The sequence below is a fragment of the Typopeltis vanoorti genome, chromosome 13 (genome assembly GCF_054136105.1).
Source record: "Typopeltis vanoorti isolate ZY-2024b chromosome 13, IOZ_Tvanoo_1.0, whole genome shotgun sequence".
Classification (NCBI taxonomy): domain Eukaryota; kingdom Metazoa; phylum Arthropoda; class Arachnida; order Uropygi; family Thelyphonidae; genus Typopeltis; species Typopeltis vanoorti.
In genome coordinates, this window is record NC_143561.1 from 115,231,769 (window position 1) to 115,254,150 (window position 22,382).

The 22,382-nt window shown below is 36.4% G+C and overlaps 1 protein-coding gene across 1 annotated transcript in view; it reads right to left on the reverse strand.

Annotated features, from left to right (window-relative positions):
* Positions 1–21,954, reverse strand: part of LOC150100483 (mitochondrial intermediate peptidase) — a 225,233-nt gene extending 203,279 nt beyond the window's left edge. Inside the window, exons 1-2 of the mRNA XM_090402664.1 lie at positions 21,576–21,954; positions 14,262–14,435 (exon numbers count right to left, since the gene is read on the reverse strand). Of these exons, the coding sequence (XP_090258790.1) occupies positions 14,262–14,435; positions 21,576–21,824 (423 nt within the window). The 5' untranslated portion in view covers positions 21,825–21,954. The remainder of the gene's footprint in view (positions 1–14,261; positions 14,436–21,575) is intronic.
* Positions 21,955–22,382: the final 428 nt, after the last annotated feature.

Here is a 22,382-nt window from a genome sequence, read left to right on the forward strand (position 1 = left end):
ATTGTAAGTTTAATCTAATATTGGTCCTGGTACTGTGTTTGTAGACCATTAATTAGGTAGTAGATTCGCTTACTCCTGTTAACCTCTGCTCTGCTCTTTTTACATTTCAGTTTCGAGTGTAGGTCCTGAAGTTGAGATATTAGTTCCGGGATTCTTGTGGTGTATTTAAGGGCTATAGTTAGTTTGTGAGGAGAACCTCGCACTTTCTGTATGAAGGATGACAGCTGCTTCATGGTTAGGGGACCCTCAGTGTGAGGAAGTTCGCCCTCAGCTTCCTCTTCTTCTAGGTCGTCATGTGGAAATACAGTTTCCTCATCATCTGGGAACTCTGTTTCTCCTTGGCTGGCTGCAGGTGGAGAAAGGCCATTTTGAGTAGTTTCTTCTATAGGGTGAGGTTTTGAATTAGTGGGAGGCTGAGTTAGTGATTCTGGTTGCTGGGTCTGGGGATTGCTTTTAATTAGTTCGTCCTTGTCATCTCTGTTGGGAGGATCGGTGTTTTCGTGTTGTGAGACTTCGTTTTCTGAGCCTTGGATCTCATTACTTGGCAGGCGTTCAAGAGCGACGTGAGCGTTGTCTTTTTCAGTTCGGGATTTTCTTTCCTCTGAAGTTTGTGATGAGGAGAGAATTTTTGGTTTACTTTTTCCTATGCTTTGATTTTCTTCATGTGAGACGTTATTCTGTTCAACTGGTTTACTATTCTGGGCTGGGATGTTTGTTGATGAACTGTTGGTAATATAGGAGCATTGTTTCCTAATGTGACCATCTTCATGACAGAAGAAGCACTGTGATGAGGAAGATAAGTAGAAAGTATAGGTTATTCCGTTTATGTCAGTGTTGATTAATTTTGGGAGGTCGTGTAGTGCGTCGTTGTTTGGAAAATGCATTAATGCCTGCCTTCGAAAGCTTTTGACATGGGCAAATTCGGGCTTCTTCGTGGCTGCTGACAATGTGCGTATTTTTCCTGTGACCGAACCGTATCTTGATAACATGGATCTGATGAGTTGATGAGGAATTTCAGGGGGAACATTTGATACTGTTACTTTTGTTGGGGCCAGTGCTATTGGGGCTGCTTCGAAGTGATAATCACCAATATCGATTCCTTTTTGCAGTACCGTTTGTGCCCATGAGATATGGCTAAAATATACCTGCACGGTTCCAGCTACGCGGGAAGCGTCAGTAATGTTTTTTGCGGGCACAATTTTGGCGATCGCCATCAGATAATCTTCTAATGGGATGTTTTCTTTGGTGGCGAAAATAACAATCCCATTTTCTCGGGAAATGACGTTCGTAACAGTGGTAGTTATTTTTGCATTAATCGGTTTATTGCTGGCTGATGAGGCGTTCGTGTGTGAGATCAGTGTTTTGGGGGACGATAGGATATTTCCATTAGATACAACATTAGCATAAGATTTTGAATTGACTGACCTGTTTTCCATGTACATAGCTCCGGTGAACTTTGCTCTTCCTTCCGGGTCTGAAGTCGTAGGGGGTCTTTGAATTGCTAAATCCTTGGTAGTACATGAATGTGCAGTTGCCATGGCGGGTAATCCTTCGCCGGCTATAGCCTCAGGTGAGGGGTGCAGGTGTCCGAGAAGGAATTATGGCGTCCAAATTGAAGATATATACCAACTCGTACAGCAGGAGAAGAAAACTGTCATAAATCACTTATCACTACACTTACGCTTACATGACTAGTATGAGTAGATAGCTCTCGGCTTGGAGAATATACCTATATAAAATAATAAGTCCTTCCTTTCGGATAAACGTATAAAAGGTGGGGGAAGGCAGGAGCGGTATGAATGCACGTGCAATAGGTAGATAGATAGATAGATAGATAGATATAGATTTACTATATATTTACTATAGTAATATATAGTAAATCATAGATTTAAATGGGCATAAGGAAATGTAAAAGCAAATATCAGAAAGTTATTAAGGAGAGTGAAAGATAATAGTATAGTGGGAAAGGTTGTCAGTGTGATGCTGAGGTATGACAATGATGAGTTGAGACAGAGAGCCAGAATCATGAATGGCATGATAGCAGAGCTGAGTGAGGAGAAGTAAGCACAGTTTGTGGATGTTTGGCATTTATTTGAGGGAAGAATTGAATTTAACAAACTTAATATGTTCAGTCTGAATGGCTTTGGAGTAAGTGAATTGGAGAAACTGTTGCTAGATGAAAGTGCAGTGTATGATGCAAGCAAGAGAACAGAAGTAAGACATGAAGTGAAGGATCAGGAGAGTGGTATTGAAGAGACAGAAGTGCTTGGCAGTGAAAACAGTACTCCAGATGAACTGACTGATTTTGATGATTTCTTCACCAATAGACAGAGGAAGTTCCAAAGATGGTTTATGTGCATTTTCATCGACGTACACCTCCAGATTATGGAGCAGTGATTAATTTTTATTTACCTCCCTCCCTGAGGTTTAACAATATCTGGCCATGACCATTTTTTTACATATTGTTAAATTCTATTGTTAGAGTTCTTTTGTTATTACCTGTGATCAGATATTGTTGAAATTTTATTATATTTAAATTCTATTGTTAGATATTATGATATTAAGTTCTTTTGTTATGTTTATTAGTAGATTTTTAATAGTTTTTATAATTATTAGTAAGTATTTTATTTTATATAAGTTCTATAAGTCACTTGACTGCTACAGCAAGACATATGAGACTAATACACAAAGTGAAACTGAAGAAGATTTTTTGGAATAATAAGGAACAGTCTGCTTTCTCTTACAATTGTAATATACGATACTCCACTGATTTAAAAGTTGTGATTGGTACTATGACTGTGGAATGTCAGCACCGTACCACACTTAAATACAGACATGAATCTCCCAGAATATGTTGTCTGAATGGAAAGGTGAAACTAAATGAAATCACAGTTCCTCCTGAACCATTACTCATTACAATGGAACATCCATGGTCTCATCAATTTAGTGAAACTATCTGAGCTTACAATTCTGCATTTCAAATGACATCATTTGGTGCAAAGCAAATAGTTGAAAGGGTTCATGCTTACTTTCAAGGTGCAAGGTCAAGTGTACTATTTGGCTGGGAGTTTGTTGCCAGTCGAACCATCATCATCAAATTCCTGCATGTACCCTCAAGGGGTGTACAGGATATGATAGTACTACATGAAAAAAATTACATCATTATTAATTTCCTATCTATAATTTTCCTCCAAATCAGTCTGTTACTTGTCAACACTCCATTATTATCAGATCTTATATTTCTATCGTCTAAAGCACTTTGTACCGTATCAATCCACCTATATCTTGGTCTTCCTCTCGATCGTTTTCCTGCCAACCTGGTAGAGAACACTTGTTTTGCTAATCTTTCCTCGCCCATTCTGTTTAAGTGACCATACCACCTGAGATTAGCTCTGCTAATGAATTCCTGGATGCTGACAATGTCAAGTTCTTTCCTAATATCCTCGTTTTTAATATGATACTGCCATTGATGCCATCTGTTCACGCCTATAATCTTTCTCAGGACTCTCATATCTGAAGTCTCTAGTCTTTGGTCAAGTGTTTTACTTCTGACCCAGCTCTCAGATCCATAAGTTAAAATTGGTTTGAACACTGTCTTGTATACAGCTAATTTAGTGTTCTGACTAATTTCTCTCTTATTCCATATGAATTTATTCAATTGACTTCCCACCATACCAGCTTTGCTGATTCTGTTGTCTATTTCTATATTTAATTTACCATCTTCAGTAAAAATCGTGCCTAAATAGCTGAAATGTTTTACTTGTTCCACAGGTTCTCCATTCACAACACAGTTGACATTTTCAATGATTCTGCCTATTTTCATTGTCTTTGTCTTTTTATTGCTGACCTTCATACCATATCTATTACAAGAGCATTTCAATTTAGTCAGAGAATCTTGCAGACTTGTAGCGGATTTATTTAGAAGTATAACATCATCTGCATAAAGCAAAGAGCTGACATTAACATCTCCAATTTTGATATCATGTTTAATACCACTTTCCTTCATAATTTGATCCATATAGATAATGAATAACAGAGGGGATAATGTACATCCTTGTCTCACACCAGATTTAACATTAAACCATCTTCTTGTACTTCCTTCAATTCTAACTGCTGACTTACAACTCAAATAAAGACTAAGTATTGCTTGATATAATCCCCCATTGACACCATATAACTGCAGCGTATTGAATAGCTTCTCTCTTGGCACCTTGTCATATGCCTTTTCCAGATCGACAAAACTTAAATACAGATCTTTGTTATATTCCCATGCTTTCTCGACTATTTGTCGTAAAGTGAAGATCTGATCCTGACAGCCTCTATTTGGCCTGAATCCAGCTTGTTCTTCACCAAGCTTTTCTTCCACAATTTTTCTCAACCGTTTCTCAAGTATACTTGCATAGATCTTGCCAGGAACACTCAGTAGGGAAATACCTCTGTAATTCTCACATGCAGTTTTATTTCCCTTTTTATATATGGGTACTATGAGAGCTCTACTCCAATCATCGGGAATTCGTCCCTCTGCCCAGGCTTTCTGAACTATGCAGTGCAGCCACTGTAAGACTCTTATACCACCATACTTCAGCATTTCTGGTCGAATATCATCTACTCCTGCTGCCTTTCCACATTTCAAGCCTTTGATAGCTTTTTCTACTTCAAGTATGGATATGTATTCCTGACTGCATGCCTGGTCAGTGTTTTCTACCACTGTGCTGTCATCACTGCTTGTTTCATTTAGCAGTTTTTCAAAGTAATTACTCCATACTTCAATTATTATTATTATTATTATTGTTCCGGGAAACTCCAAGGAGTCGACAGACTCATCGAGGGAGGCCCTAACATCATGTCAAGAACAACTATTCAACATTCACACAGTATCTATCATACCTTGCCTTGAACTCATTCACGGTCGTAGCACCCACAACAGACTCTGGAAGCTTATTCCACTCATTTACCACTCTCCAAGTGAAGAACCTAGCTCTAACACCCTTGTCAACCACGCTCTTGCCCAGCTTCCATGCATGGCCCCTAGTCCTCCCACCACCAGTCATATTTTCAAAAATATCTTCTGGATCAATCTTATAAAAACCGTTCAGTAATTTGAATGTCTCAATCATATCACCCCTCCTTCGCCTATCGTCCAATTTCTGCAACCCACAAATCTTCAACCTATTCTCATAAGGTTCATTCCACAGACCTGCTATCATCTTGGTCACTCGTCTCTGGACCCTCTCCACTTCCTCCCCATCACGAAGAAACCCTGGTGCCCATAGATGGGCATAGAAGTCCAGATGGGGTCTTATCAAGGCTCGATACAGAGGAACAACAACTTGTTCGTCTCTGCATGTTAAAGTATTTTTCAGAAGCCAAGTGATTTGGTGAGCTGTTTTAGTTACTTTTGCAATGTGCCCCCTAAACTTCAACTCCCTATCCACCAACACTCCCAAATCCCTGGCCTCATCAATCTCCTGGCGTACGGTTCCACCAATGCGATATACTGCTGCTATTCTTTTCACCCCAAAGTGCATAACCTTACACTTTGCCACATTAAATTGACATCCATTTTTACTAGCCCAGTCCTCCAAACTATCCAAATCATCCTGTAAAATTTTGACATCCTGTGCACTCACAATTGCTCTACCCAACTTTGCATCATCAGCAAACAAGTGAACACTTCCTCTCAGATCCTTTCCAATATCATTGATGAACAAATTGAAAAGCAGTGGTCCAAGAACAGAGCCCTGTGGCACTCCACTAGTCACAAGACGTCTTTTAGACTCCACTCCTGAATAAACCACTCTTTGATATCTCTCCTTCAACCACCCTCTTATCCATCTCACCAACCCTATATCTATACCCATCTGCTCCAGTTTACTGATTAGGGTTCCATGTGGTATCCTATCAAAGGCCTTGGCAAGGTCCAGTAGTATCACTGTAAACCCATTACCCCTATCCAGTTCAGCCGTCACTGTGTTATAAAACGTAAGCAAGTTACTCAGGCATGATCTACCCTTCACAAAACCATGTTGTCCCCCATACAATATCCCATTTTCATCTATCCAATCCTGTATTCTTTTCTTGACTAATTTCTCTAAGACCTTGACAATGATTCCTGATATGCTAATCGGTCGGTAATTTACAACAGCAGTCTTGGAACCACCTTTATGCAGTGGAACTATTTTCCCTTCTTTCCACCCGCTCGGGACTAACCCAGACCCGAGACTCAAATTAAACAAAATGGTCAAGGGTACTGACAATTCTTTAGCTGCTTCTCGTACAACACGAGCTGGTATACCATCCAATCCCACAGATGTATTGACATTGAGGTTATGCAATAGGCTACTCACCTCCACTTCATTAACCACAATTCCCGTATAATCGACTGGTTTATTCGTTTCTGCAATGTCACCACCTGGATGATATACTTTTGCAAAGTGCTCACTCAGTAACTCAACTATCTCAACTGATTCAGTTACCTCCCTACCATCGGCATTCTTCAAAATCAATCTGCCATGTACATTTTTCCTTTTACTTGCTACATATCTAAAAAACTGTTTAGGATTCTCTTTAGCCTGCATGGCCAATGTTCTTTCGTAATCCTTTTTTGCTATTCTTACCACACTCGTCACCCTTCTGGCCTGCGCTTTATACCGTTCATGTGCCTGCCGGTCACCCTTCTCCTTAAATTCCCTCCATAGTTGTTTCTTTTTTTGCAACTCAAGCTTAATGGTGTTATTCATCCATTTAACCCCTACTTGATTTATTATTTGGACTCTAGGTATACAGTCAGCCATTGCTTCATGCAAGCACTTCTTAACTACCTCCCATGCACTATCAACTTCTAGTCCTTGCAGTTGTACATGCCATGGCACTGAGCCAATCAAACTCCTAAGCTTGTCATACTTTCCAGCCCGATAATTCCATATGTACCCTGTCTTAATTGAAAATTCTACACCTTTAGCCACCTCCCAAGTCAAGACCCTATGATCACTCTCACCGATTGGTGGCAATGTGGTCATATTTGTTACAGCCAAATCCTCAGATGTAATTACTAGGTCAAGCACTCTCTGACCCCTAGTATTTTCCATTACATGCTGTCGCAGATAGTTATCCCTTAATAACCGCATAAAATCCAGTTCCTTCCTCCCGTGTGTCCTCTCCTCACTCCAATCAATGCGACCATAGTTGAAATCTCCCATAATAATCACCCTCCTTCCACCCATTTCTTCTATTTGCTTGTGCATACTGTCACCACCATCTTTTCCATCACCTGGTCTATAGCAGCACCCAATTGTATATTTAGTTCTGCTAGCCACAATCTCACACCAAATGGCCTCAAATGTGCTCTTTTCTCTATCTTGCAATTCAACTTCTATTCTCCTTGGCTGTAGCTCATCAGCTATCATCAACAATACTCCTCCCCCCATTTTATTCTCTCTGTCATTCCTGAACACACTATACCCATCACATTCAATCCCACTAGTTATATCATCTACAGTCAGCCATGTTTCACTAATACCTATAATCTGTGGTCTGGAAGTGCCAACCATGGCCAAAAACTCTTCCTTCTTGTTCCTAATACTCCTAGTATTAGTGTACATGAATTTAAGACCCCCATTATCCCTAACCCTAACTTGATGCCTTATATTAAGGATATCTTCATATACTTCAAGGATATCTTTTTCTCCCGTTTTCATGTCACCTTTATCATCTCTAATTCCTTTTATAGCACTCTTTCCTCCATTCTTAAGCTTCTTCAACAACCTCCAGAATATTTTGCCACGTTCTTGATATTTATTTTCCATATTCTTGCCAAAGTCCTCCCATGACTTTTGTTTAGCTAGTTTTACACAGTGTTTAGCATTCTTGCATTTGTCTCTATATTCTCTAAGAGCACAAGCTGACTTATTTGACAGGAACTTTTGGTATGCTTTCTTCTTTTCCTTCACTGCCTCTTTAACCTCCTGTGTCCACCAGGGAGTTCTGATTTTTTTATCCTTACAAACAACCTCACCACATGCCTCTCTGGCAGAATCAATCAATGTTTTCTTCAGAGTTTGCCACTGAATCTCCAAGGTTTGATTCCTGTTCTCAAACTCTTTCATTTTTTCTTCAATAATCTTTGTGTATTTTAGTCTACAGCTCACATCTGAGAGCTGCTCAACTTTTATTCGCTTTAAAACTTTCTTACATGTTATTCTTTTCAATATGAAATTCAATTTTATCCTGCTTAAGACTAAATAGTGATCACTTCCAATTTCAAATCCTCTGTACACTCTGGTGTCCTGCACCAGGGAGAAAACATCACTATCAACAATAACATAGTCAATGAGACTTTTCTTATTCCTAGCCTCTGCTCTCCATATGAATTTGTGCACATTTTTATGTTGGAACATGGTGTTAGCAATAACCAGTCCATGTCCTGAGCAGAAATCCAACAGATATTTGCCATTATTATTAGCTTTGCTCTTTTCTCCAAATTTTCCCAAAATATTTTTGTATGTCTCACAATTATTTCCTACTCTGCTATTTAGATCCCCAACAAGGACCAACTTTTCATTTTTCATTGTGTCAGTTGATTTTTCTAAAGCATCAAAAAATTCCTCCACTTCTACCTTAGTAGAACCTTCTGTGGGACCATAGGTACACAAATAAGTCTCACTGTCCAGTTCCCCATTCTCATATTTGCCCACATTACTCTACTTGAGACTGACTGCCATTCAAGAAGATTAGCCTCATATTTTGTGTTGAATACTATGGCTACTCCTTCTTTTCCTTGATTGTCATTGCCTGAATATAACATTTTGTATTTATTGCTCAGAAAGATCTCACAAGTTTTGGTCTTTTTTTGTTTCAGTCACCCCTATTATGTCTATCTGGTACTTATCTAATTCCTCAGCTAGCTCCATTTCTTTGCCATTCAGGTTTCTTACGTTGATAGTACCGATCTTTAACTCTGGTGATGTTGAGTTGGGGTTTATTTTAGAATTTGTTCCAGTAGCTGACTTTTCGCTGTTCGCCCTGGTTCCCTGGCGAAAACAACGGGGGCCTTGTTTAACCGGGCGACGCCCCAGCCGGCATGAAATTTTGTCATGTTGTACCATCATTCTATATTTTGGTTTAACCAATAAGAATACAATTTGGTCGGCTAAATCCCAAATTGCCAGCCCATCCTCGTCCGTTCAGTATCCAAGTAAATACCCAACAGGGTGCACCACGAGAAGGTGAGGATTGGACATTAGGTCAGAAGCCCTGGTCGGTTCTCCGCATTCCTTTAAAGGCTATGTGAAGGTCTCCTCTCAGTTATACAGCTTTGACCCTTAAGCACAGTCGAACCAAATGATCATAAATTTTTACAAATTTATTTCTTTCAAAACCTACACGAACAATCAGCTTTCCATTGTAGACAGATCAGAGGGTTGAACTCAAAAATTGCATTTGATATTTACACATATAATTTGATTTATATATATACACACACAAACTTTTAAGTCAGCCATAGAGAATGCTAATAATGTACAAGAACTAAGACTGCAAAATTAATACATACAAACTGAGTACTGACAGGATATCATGCAGGCAGATTCAATGTGTTCAAAGTTAATGAAGTAGCGGCTATCATTACTCGGCAAGAATTTAGGCACAAAGACAATCTTACATGGCTGTGATAACAGACTGAAACAGGTATATGAGATATTGCATTGAATTACCACAAATGAACCCAGGAAGTGGAGTCGTATTTGGTGTCGTATCCCAATTTTGAATTTTTATACATATCACATGATGGTATGGATGGAAAATTTAAATCCACTACATAGATATGGTCAACTCATCAATCAAATACTTGGTTGACGCATATGCTAAAACTGAGTCTGAGCGTCTCACATACATATATTTAAACCAAAGTAAACTTCGAGTAGAAAATGATATACATCTCCATGATGCATTGTGCACTGATGAAAATGCCTTAAACATTGGCCAAATGCAAATATTGCCTTCTCTCGTGGGAAACCCCCATTATTTCTATGAAAAGACTCAAGATAAATTGAAGCTGACCTTTTCATTACTTTCACATGCAACAGTAATTAGCCAGAGATTTTTGAAAATTTTCTATTGAGTAACAAGACCTATGACAGGCACGACATCATTGCAAGAATTTTTCACTGGTAAGCTGACGAAATTGATGAATCGCATCACAATGCAAGATTTTTGGAACATGGAAGTGCTATATGTAGTAAGTAGAATGGTTAAAAACGGGATTGCTACAAGCTTACATATTGATTTGACTTGAAGGAAATCAGGAATCATGAAATCAATTTCATTATAAGCAACGAGATACCTTCTCAATGTGACAAAGAACTGTTTGATATCACAACAAAACATATGATACATGGTTCATGCGGACCTGTTCATCAAAACTCACCATGTATGAAAGTGCACAAAGAGATATCCAAGATAATTTCTTAATGAAACTCAAACAGATGAGGATGGGTATTCACGATATCATCAACGCGCTCCTTCCAATAGTGGCTGAATTGCTACTACACACAACAGCCAAGGAACTTTTGAAATTGATAATCATCATATAGTGTCTTATAACTCGGTTTTGTTGTGAACTTTTAATGCACACATAAATGTTGAAATTTGCAGTTCTGGCCATCAAATATGTATATTAACATGGGCTCAGACCAAGCAACAATTTGTTTGCAAAATGAACGTAGCGAAGTAGATCCATACCAAAGCAGACGATAGATCAGTACCTCTGAAGCCGTTTGGCAGATTTTATGTTTTGATATTCATGAGCACCATCCAACCATCATAGATCTCATAGTTCATCTTGAAAATGGTCAAAGAGTATACTTCACAGAAAGTAATACACTCAGCTGCACTAGTTTCTCCAAATCTTTCCATGGCTTGTGCTCCTTCAATCTTTCCATCTAAACCCAACCTGCTATTTCTAGAAATATCTAAACTGATAGCAAAGCCCATCACTGTCCACCTGGTACTGTGTCACAACAATGATACTTCTGTATTGATCAAAGCTGAGATCTTATGCCACAGAATGCCAAACAGAATTCTCTCTTTTAAATCTTCTCTGGCACACAATCTGTTGCATTTGCTGCACTTATTATTCTCCAATGTCAGATAATCACCCTGATCTCTTTGAATGTTTATCTCTAAAGCTTGATTTTCTGTAGGTTATCATCAAACAGTGAGATCATCTTTTCCCAACAACTGAAACTGGTATTCCCTTTTTTTCAATTTCAATGACCAACTCGGCAGTTGATCAGTGAGATTGAAAGTATTTCAGTTATCTTCAAATGCAAACCAAAATAACTTTTGCTAGAATAAAGGTTTTTTATTTCCCATAACACATAAAATCCCAGCCCACCATCCAAACTTCGATTTTTCAATGCTAAACCTAGCAAAAAAATTCAGCATACAAAACTCCTGTTTTGTACTCAGCAGCACTGAAGTTCACCAGTGATGCAAGAAACCAATAAGTCCAACTCTGAAAGAGCAAAATGTATAAAATTTGCATCTAGCTCAGATGCAGTCATGCCTTTTAGACCATTGAGAAAGCCACAGCATGCAACTTCTACTAATCCTACTTTCACCTCTTTCATGTATAAACTGTACCAGCATACCAATTCCCAAAAATAAAGCCAACTGCCCCTGACACCATTCTTCTTCCTCTAGCTTCTGCACAGGTGACCAAAGTAAATCATTACCACTATACCAAAAAGAGCCCACTATATGCCATCTTTGGTCATTCACCAGAAAGACCACAATAATATTAAATAGCTTGAATATTATCAATGAATTTTCTAGTTGTAAAAACATCATTATCAAATTCCTGCCATGTACCCTCAAGGGATGTACAAGATATGATAGTACTACATGAAAAATTTACATCATTACTAACTTCCTATCTATAATTTTTCTCCAGATCAGTTTGTTACCTGTCAAGACTCTAACATAATCAGATATTATATTTCTATCTTCTAAGTCACTTTTTACTGTATCAATCCACCTATATCTTGGTCAACCTCTGGGTCTTTTTTTCTGCCAAACTGGCAGAGACCACTTGTTTTGCTAATCCTTCTTCTCCCATTCTGTTTAAAGTGATCATACCACCTGAGATTAGCTCTGTTAATGCATTCCTGGATGCTGACAATGTCAAGTTCTTTTATAATATCCTCATTTTTAATATGATACTACCATTGATGATATCTGTTCATGCACGTAATCTTTCTCAGAACTCTCATATCTGTGGTTTCTAGTCTTTGGTCAAGTGTTTTACTTCTGATCCAGTTCTCATATCCATAAGTTAAAATTGGTTTGAAGACTGTCTTGTATACAGCTAATTTAGTGTTTTGACTAATTTCTCTCTTATTCCAAATATAAATTAATTCAACTGACTTCCTACCATACCAGTTTTGTTAATTCTGTTGTCTATTTCCATATTTAATTTACTATCTTCACTAAAGATCGTGCCTAAGTAGCTGAAATGTTTTACTTGTTCTATAGGTTCTCCATTCACAATGCACTTGATATTTTCATTGGCTTTGTCTTGTTATTGCTGACCTTCATACCATATATATTACAACAGTTATTCAATTTAGTCAGGAATCTTGCAGACTTGTAGCAGATTTATTTAGAAGTATAACATGTCTGCATAAAGCAGAGCTGAGATTAACATTTCCAATTTTGATATCAGGTTTAATGGCACTTTCCTTCATAATGTGATCCATATAGATAATGAATAACAGAGGGGATAATGTACATCCTTGTCTGACACCAGATTTTACATTAAACCATCTCCCTGTACTTCAATTCTAACTGCTGACTTACAACTCAAATAAAGACTAAGTACCGTTTGATATAATGTTGTATGGTGTCAAATATCAAACGATATTTGACACCATATAACTGTAGTGTTTTGAATAGCCTTCTTCCTTGGCACCTTGTCATATGCTTTTTCCAGATCTACAAAACTTAAATACAGATCTTTGTTATATTTCCATGACTTCTTAACTATTTGTTGTAAAGTGAACATCTGATCCTGGCAGCCTCTATTTGGCCTGAATCTAGCTTGTTCTTCACCATGCTTCTCTTTCACAATCCTTCTCAACCGTTTCTTAAGTATACTGGCATAAATCTTACCATGAACATTCAGTAGAGAAATACCTCTGTAATTCTCACATTCAGTTTTATTTTCCTTTTTATATATGGGTACTACAAGAGCTCTACTCCAATCATTCAGAATTTGTCCCTCTGTCCAGGCCTTCCAAACTATTCAGTCAGCCACTTATTTCCCTTTTTATATATTGGTACTATGAGAGCTCTACTCCAATCATCAGGAATTCATCCCTCTGTCCAGGCCTTCTGAACTATGCAGTGCAGCCAATGTAAGACTTTTATACCTCCATACTTGAGCATTTCTGGCCAAATATCATCTACTCCTGCTGTCTTTCCACATTTCAGGACTTTGATGGTTTCTCCTACTTCAAGTATGGATATGTATTCCTGACTGCATCCCTGTTCAGTATTTTTTTACCACTGTGCTGTCACTGCTTGTTTCATTTAGCGATTTTTCGAAGTAATTACTCCATACTTCAAAGATATCTTTTTCTCCAGTTTTCATGTAAAAACACAAAGTTTTTATAAGTTGTAAAAATATCCTGGTAAATTCTGGAGCTTGAAAGTTTGTGCTTCAGAATAACACACATCCAATATTTTTACAATGACCTTACCCTGTAGCAAGAAACAAGGCTATATTCAATCCATTTCAAAAAAGTGAGAAAATATGACCATTAAACTACTTTTCCAATTACTCTCATCCCAGTTTTTGCAAAATTAGTGGACATGGTTATTAACACTTAACTTCACTATGTGGAGGTCTCTGAAGTGATCAACAAAAATTCTGCCACTCATTCCGCAGTGGATCTCTCCATGTTAAGATTAACCACCATTGTATGTTGTTTATTAATAAGGTGAAATTGATAAATCTACAATATTATTTACCCAAGTGCTACTTCCTGTGGGAAAAAAAAAGAAAACCATATTATACTGAGACTTTTCTATTATTAACTTGACTACAGACATGTAATAAACTTACTGTATTTAACAACAGGTTGAAATAAGAATTTTTGCTAGAGGCAGATATAAATTTCATATCATGAAGTCATAATATTAACAATTAACAAAACAGCAGCTACACTTAAGAAGAAATATATTATTTAAAAAATGTCACTTACCAGATCTGCAACTTTGCACAGAGTATCTGACAGTTCATCAAATATCTGGACCATTTTCCTAGAACGGCATGGACTTAAAGCTTCATTTACCAATGCTTGGGTTTTCATCTCAGCATTTTCTTTTAGGAGATAAAAGCCATGAGGATCAATGAGTTCTTCATATCCAAACAGTCCCTAGTAAAACACAAAGAAAAACTTCAATCTAAAAAAAATTATTATTATTATTATTATTATGTGACACCTCTAACAACTTGTGGGAGAGCATGCCAGAGATTTTATTTACAGGTAACTTCTTTACATGTAACATCACCTACTTTTCTTCCAGTGGCTTGGCCAGGTTTTTAATCTCCTTGGCAAATTATTAGCTATGCACCATTTTTTTATTTTTTTATATCTATGCAACATTTTTTTATTGTGACAGTTTCAATAACTGATAAAATTCTAATAAGAGTTTTGATCATTGTTTCATTACAATAAAACATGATATTATTGGTTATGTGTATACAAACAATCGTGGAATGCTCATCTTAAACAGCACAGTCTATCATACCAATTCCTTAAACTCATCCACTGTTTGTGCTCTCATCATCCTATCAAGGAATGCATTCTACAATCTAAACACCCTAAGAAAAAAAAAGCCATTCTTCACCCTCTACCACTTCGATTTGTAACTTCCATGGATGGCCCCTTGATCTTCCTTTTCCTTTTGATCTTCTATGTGAAAGAACTCCCTAGTGTCGATCCTTTAACTACCCCTCAAGAGTTTAAATACCTTGATCATATCACCTCTCCTTTATCTATCAACCAAACTCTACAGTCTGCATATCCTTAGTCTATCCTCATAGCTAACATTGTACAGTTCTGATGTCATTTTTGTTATCTGTCTTTGCACCCGCCACCCAAGGTTAATTTATCTCCTTAAAATACTGGAGACAAACTTGGAGCACAATAATCCAGATGTGGTCTGATAAGGGTGTAATACAATGCAATCATCACTTTTCTATCTCTGTTGGTCAAAGTCCTTTTCAGTATTTAAGTTATTCTGTGAATTGCCTTCACTACTTTTGCAATATGTCCTTTAAATTTCAAATTTCTAAACACCCCAAGGTCCCTTGCCTCTTCCACTTAATATAATACAGTTTCTATAACATTGCATACAGCTTCTCACCAATAGATTCCAAATTTCTAGACCTTACATTTAGTTGCATTAAACTGACACCCTTCTCCCTTCCATTTTGTCTGCCTGTCTGTCCAGCTTATTCAAATAATCCTGAAGGGCTACTACATTGGCACTATTACTAATATCTTTCCCAGCTTCACATCATCTGCAAAAAACTGAATATCTCTCTGCAATCCATTGACAGTATCACTGATGTAAAGGTTAAACCAGGGTTTCTCAAACTTTTTCTATGATGGAACACTTCACAAATCCTGAAATTTTCACGGAACACCTTGGTTATTTTGTAATGTATTAATTAATAATTAATTGGTAATTTAGCTGATTTTTATTATTAATTAATAATTAAATATTAATAATAATTAATTAAACATCAATTAAACCATCATTAAATTAATTTGTGCTGATTTTCATTGACATATCCTATTCTGATCACCAAAAATTTATATTATAAGTACTTACAAGTGAATGCAGACTTTTTCCCCTGTGTGCTGATAGTTTTCCCCTCCTTTTGTACATCCTGGAGATCTTTGTAGGCTTGAGGTAGATGACTCACTATCTGTTCCGTCACAAACACCTTCAACAAGAGATTTCTTAATATTAAAATTAAACAAAGTGCCTTGTCTCTTAATCATATTAGAATTTAAATCTGTTTTCCTATTACTTTTAAAAAATCATGGCACTCCGGTTTCAGAACAAGCACTTACATACTGCAATGCGAATTTGTGAAGAAAGTATTCAGTATTAATAGATTTGAGAACCGGATACAGACTACCTTGATCTTTAATTTCAGTGGAAAAATGTTCTTTATACTTCCTTGCTGATTGGTCACTGACATTTGCAACACAGATGTTATTTCATTCAGTTTTGAGAACACGGCGCCCATTATTGTAATCGGCTTGCAGGCCATTTTTATGATCGGTCATAAACAGTGGTATTCTTTCCCAATTGTTGAAAGATTTCAATGTGTGAAAATTAACGATAATTCATGAATATTTCCATGTTTAAAAATATGCCGCTTAGTCACTATTTGCTACACATATGTCATTTCCTTCAGTTTTGGGAACAGAGGAGATGCCACCCATTGTTATAATCCTCTTGCAGGCAATTTTTATGTCATAAACAGCGGTATTCCCTTTCCCAAATGTTAAAAGGTTTCGATGTGTGAAAATTAACGATACACAGATGTCATTAGGTGTTCTGGGTCTGAGCTTTTCGACATATTTACGAATATTATTCTCCTCAGAATATTTCTACTATAAAATATTTATTCATGAAAAATGCTTAGAAAACTAAAATGAAATTCCAGACTTCTTGCGGAACACCTAACAAAGTTTGAGAAACCCTGGGTTAAACAATGCGGGTCCCAATACTGAGCCCTGAGGAACCCCACTAGTAACCTTTATCCTTGATACTGTTCCTTATACACAACTCTGATACCTATCAGTGAGCCAATCCAATCCAATTCTAACCTGATATCCAAACCCATATGCTGTAACTTGTAGAAAGGCTTATGTGTTCGTCATTCATGTTGTTTAATTTTTGGATACCCCTGCACACAGGATCAACTGAAAGAAAACAAAAGTACTGCACAGAAACTTTTACAAGTCAGAGAGATTGTTCTTAGAAGCAACAGAAGCCCGGAAACATACTCCGAATTTCAACAAATATGGCTGTATAAATTTGCCTAAGATTTGGGAGACAGTCATCTTAAGACATAACTAGTACCTGCTTTCTCTCTCATTTTTTTTTTTTTGGACTTTAGTCTTTGTGTTATTGCTACAATATATATATATACATACATATATATATTACCAAAAAAAGCATTCTCAGCAGGTCTAAATTTTATTCCTTTGCCAAGATTTATTCCTAAAGAATCTCTCCTTGCCAAAATAGAAAAGGCCACTTCATTCCTACCTACTCAAGATGCTAAACTTCTACGTATTGAATCCATATGCATTATTAATAATGCAAAACCTCCAACAGATAACATTTCTTCAGCTGAATGACAGGCTATAAAAAGCCTAAAAAACAACAGAGATATAATAATATTACCGGCAGATAAAGGCAATGCTACAGTTGTCCTCAGTTCTGAAGATTACCATAATAAGATGCTTCAATTGCTTGAAAATAATACCTATTCAATACTTCAGGAAGATCCAACTCGAGAACTACAAAATCGCACCAACAATTTATTAAAAACAACAACTCTCTCGCAACAACATTCGCCTTTCTCTATGCTCTCTTTATCCGCTTATCCCATATTTATGGAGTTCCTAAAATCCACAAGGAAAACATCTCTCTTCGTCCAATTATGGAAGGTAATGATTCTCAAACTTTCTAAACATCTTGCTAAATACCTCAAATGTTTTTCTAACAAGTCTTCATCTTTCATCAACAACACCATGGACTTTGTATCACACATTAAGGATATAACTATCAACGAGAATGACATCATAGCTAGTTTTGACATAGTTTCCTTATTTACAAATGTCCCTACGGAAGAAGTACTGATATTACTAAAAGACAAATTATCCAAAAAAAGTTTGCTTTACTGACCCATTGCATTAAGTCTGGTTACTTTCAATATCAAGACACCATCTATAAACAAAACCAAGGTCTAGCGATGGGCAATCCTTTATCCCCTATTCTTGCAAACATTTATTTAGAGGATTTTGAAACAAAAGCTATATCATCCTTCTCGTTTAAACCTAAACTTTGGAAACATTATGTGGATGACATTTTTATTATTTGGAGCCACGGCCACAATTCTCTCATGGATTTTCTTGATCATCTCAATAATCAACATCCTAATATTAAAAATTGACAGCTGAACTTGAATATGACAAATCCCTATCTTTCCTGGATATAAAACTGTCCCGCTGCTCTGGAAAATTTAGAATTTCAATGTATAGAAAACTTACACACATTAATAGATATCTCATAGTCAGTCCCATCATTTTCCTCCACAAAAACTTGCAACTTTCTACCTTAGGACATAGAGCACGCTCTCTTCTAAATGACCTGGATGAACTACAAAACGAAATTAATTACCTCTCATATATCTTTAGACAAAATGGATATTCTGATAGAACAATTAAAAAATTCCTTCTAGATCCTCCTAGCCACCGCACTGAAGAAATAACCAATATTAAGGGTAATATCTCTATCCCATACATCAGTTCAGTTTCTCAAAATTTAGCTCGAGTTCTTAAGAAATACAACATCAGGACTTTATTTACTACACTTCCAAAAATCCGCTCTCTAGTAAGCCATCCGAAGCCTCATCATCATAATCTGAAATATCCTGGCATGTACAAGATATGGTGTGACTGTAATATCCCTTATTTTGGTCAAACAGATAAATCTATTGAATTATGTATAGAGAAGCATAAGAGAGACATCTCTTACAAAAGAACATGCGGCAGTGCCTTGTCTAGTCATGTTCTTTTCTCGAACAATCCCGATGATGAACATCAGGATCATTCACAGTCTGCTGGGATAGATCCAAAAACATTTTTCGTTGCCATGATGAGTTTGAAAGAAAAATTGTGGGGTCCAGAGAAATCATCCTTAATCATAAACATTTAAATAACAATTTGAGCTACAACCTCCCAGATAGCCATTCTGCTGTTGTTCAGTACTGGCGTTCATGAGAGACTGCAAGCATGCACTCACCAAACAATGCCACGATTGAAAGAACAACTTAAATATAACTACAACGTTTTTTCATGTTAATTATGTACTGCAATTTTTTCCTGTGTTTCTCAGTTTTTTAAACTTCAGTGTTTTATTGCTGTTTCCTATTTTTAAAAAGACACCTGAAGAAGGCTGTCAAAAGTCAAAACTAGTAGTGTGTTATACCATTAAAACCTTACAATTATTCTTACAAATATAAATTTTTAGATAGAGAGTGCCTAATTAGGACTTCAGTCTTTGTGTTGTTGCTACAATTTTGTTAAACTAGTCCCTTGTTGTTGTTGTAGTCTGGCATACTGTAACAAACTGTGTTTTTGTGCTCTGAAGATGCAACGAAATATCAGCAATAAGTCAATAAATAATTATTTACTTATAATTCTGTGTTCCGATATATACCATCAAAATCAAACAACACCATATGCTGTAACTTAAACGACATCTTTCGTAACTTATTTTAAGGATATTACAACAGCAAATCAACTAAATTATAAAAAAGATGTTTATTAACTGGCTTATAGTTCACTGGATTTCAAATCAGCATCTTCAGCACATTGCATATTACAGTTAACATGCAACAATGAAACAATTCACTGTGAAAGAAGTGAAACAATTCAAATTGTAATTTACAAAAGATCTCGAGTCCTAATTTGGCAACCTCTAATGTTGTAAAAAATAAGTATTACAGCTATTTAGTTGATTTAAAAAAAAAAAAAAAAAAAGTCTCTCAAAGTTTTGGGAAATTAATGCAACCATATTTTTTCAAGTTAGAAGAATGAGTCATAACCATGGCTGACTCTCTAAAAATAATCCTGTTGACCTATAACGACTTCTATAAACACAAGTCTTTAGGCTTATGTGCTGGATTACATTCTTGTTGCACTTTAATGGAATAATTTACAGCATAAAGAAAAATAATTAACAAGTTTAACTGATTTCAATATTTCATCTCAGTCAAAGAGACATCAAGAATACAAGGTCAAATTGTAACAACACTTGCAAAAACACATAAGAAACAATCAATTACACTTGTTTAATTATTTCTCTGTTGTGCTGTAAATTATTCCATTAGACTGCAATATGAATTCTATAAAACACATTTGTTTATTTCCACCTTTGTCCTCCAAAGCAGATGTTAACAGATCTTCCTGTCTGTCCATAGTAAGCCAAGTCACAGTTGCATGGAACTTCATACACTCCAGGATATGTCAGGGGATGGAGTTTATCCTAAGGAGAGCGGATCAGAGTTCCTAATTGGCTATCTTTTCAGATGTACCTCAGGCATAGGAAATAGGAACAGTGGTTTTAATTTTGACAACACCAAAATCTCTGGCCAATTCTCTTCTTGAGATAACAAATTTCTTTAACCTTCTTAGAATGAACACCTTATGGTTGGCCCAGTGGTTAGCATATGCGTGAAAATATTTTCACGGATATGCTAACCAAGAATATATTTTCATAAAGTGAAAATAACACCATTTCATAGAAAGCAGCATTTTGTTACATTTTGGTTAATTTTTTTTTTTTTTTTTTTTTTTTTTTTTGGGCAGCCTATTTTAATGAATAATGTTCCTTTGGATACTAACAGTGCAATATCTGTCAAAACTTGGCTATATTCTGTTCAAGAATTTGGACTATTAATTTGGCAGTAATCATATGAAAACTACACTATGCTCTTCTGCCTATATCATCTAAAATTAAGACCCTTTAAGATAAACCCACTAAACCATCCATGCATCTTGTGTATTATTTCTGATTCATCCATATGCTAACAAACGAGGTGGAAAAGCTGTGCGAGACTTTCATAACTGGGTGCAGATAAATTGGTTATTAATGTCTCTGTTTATATTGTGGGGTTTTATTTATTTGTTGCAGTCAAAAATAGAAATATAACTTTATTATAAAGTTAAAATAAGTGCATTTTGTTTAGCAGTGGATATCATATTAATGGACAATTAACCCGCAAAATTCTCCATGATGCAGCAATCTCCAGAATCGAGACGCCAAACAAAGCCACTAACAGGCCAAAGCTCATTTATGTAAGCGCCCCCCACCACACACACACACACGCACTGCATTTGAGCGTTTCGTTTCAGTATATAAATTTTGCTATATTCAGTAGTATTTTTGTGTTCATTCATAATATATCAAAATACAGATAAAAGTAACCAATCATTCATATGAAAAGTTCTATAATATAATTTTTTTTTTAAATAACGAAACCTGTGGTGCGATCATAATTAAAAGAAACACACGTATTAACCACAGTGAAAATTATTTAATTGTAAATATTTCATCCTAAAAGATGAAATATTTACAATTAAATAATTTTCACTGTGGTTAATACGTGTTTCTTTTAATTAGTTCTATAATAATCATTAGCAAGTTAACTATGTTCATATCAATAATGCACAGATGAAGCTTTGCAAAAATCGGCATACTGTCTTTTCTTGAAATAAATCAAACTGAAGTTCCTTTTCCTGTCTGCTGTTGAATGCCGATGCAAGGGGTGACCAAGTAGTAACACTGCGACATTCGCAAAGTTTCGAGGCTAATATACCTCGTAAAGTGCCACTATACTTATAGCACTTTGGAATGAGACTGCAATAAGCATGACAGTGAACGTAATGTAACCGGTATATGTCCCGTAACGTTTGGGTAATTTTTAACCGAACTCGAGGACTGAACATTTTCAGTGAAAAACAAGAAAACTAATTACGCTTTACGTTGCTTTTTCACAACACGTTACATGAACTTTCCTTTTTGTTTTTATTTCAATGAATCTTCTGATCGTACGAAAGCTCCTGCGTACTAAACATCCTCTACTAGTGGCCAAACAGCACAGTTGGAAATTCTGCCGATAGGGCTTGATGAACATATCGTATTTATATTTATTATGTTATTGTATTACTTAATAAAAATAAATAAATTAATTAATTAAAATAAATAAAAATTTACTTATTTGTTTCAGAGAAAGAAAAGACCTCAGACAATTTAGCTATACAGCGTTAGAAAGTAAAAAAACGTTGGCCGAGTGGTTAGCGTACCGCTCTCCAGCCAAAAGGCTGCGGGTTCGAATTAGGCGTTGGCATGGATGTTTGTGATTGTCTGCGAAATCGCTAGTGGTGGTAGTCGGCGGTAGATGGCGTTGGTGTTAGATGATGAAGGTTGGTAAAGTAGTGATACGAAAAGCTGTAGAGTTGATGCCTCCCCTCGATGAGTCTTTGGACTCCGTGGAGGTGTGATAA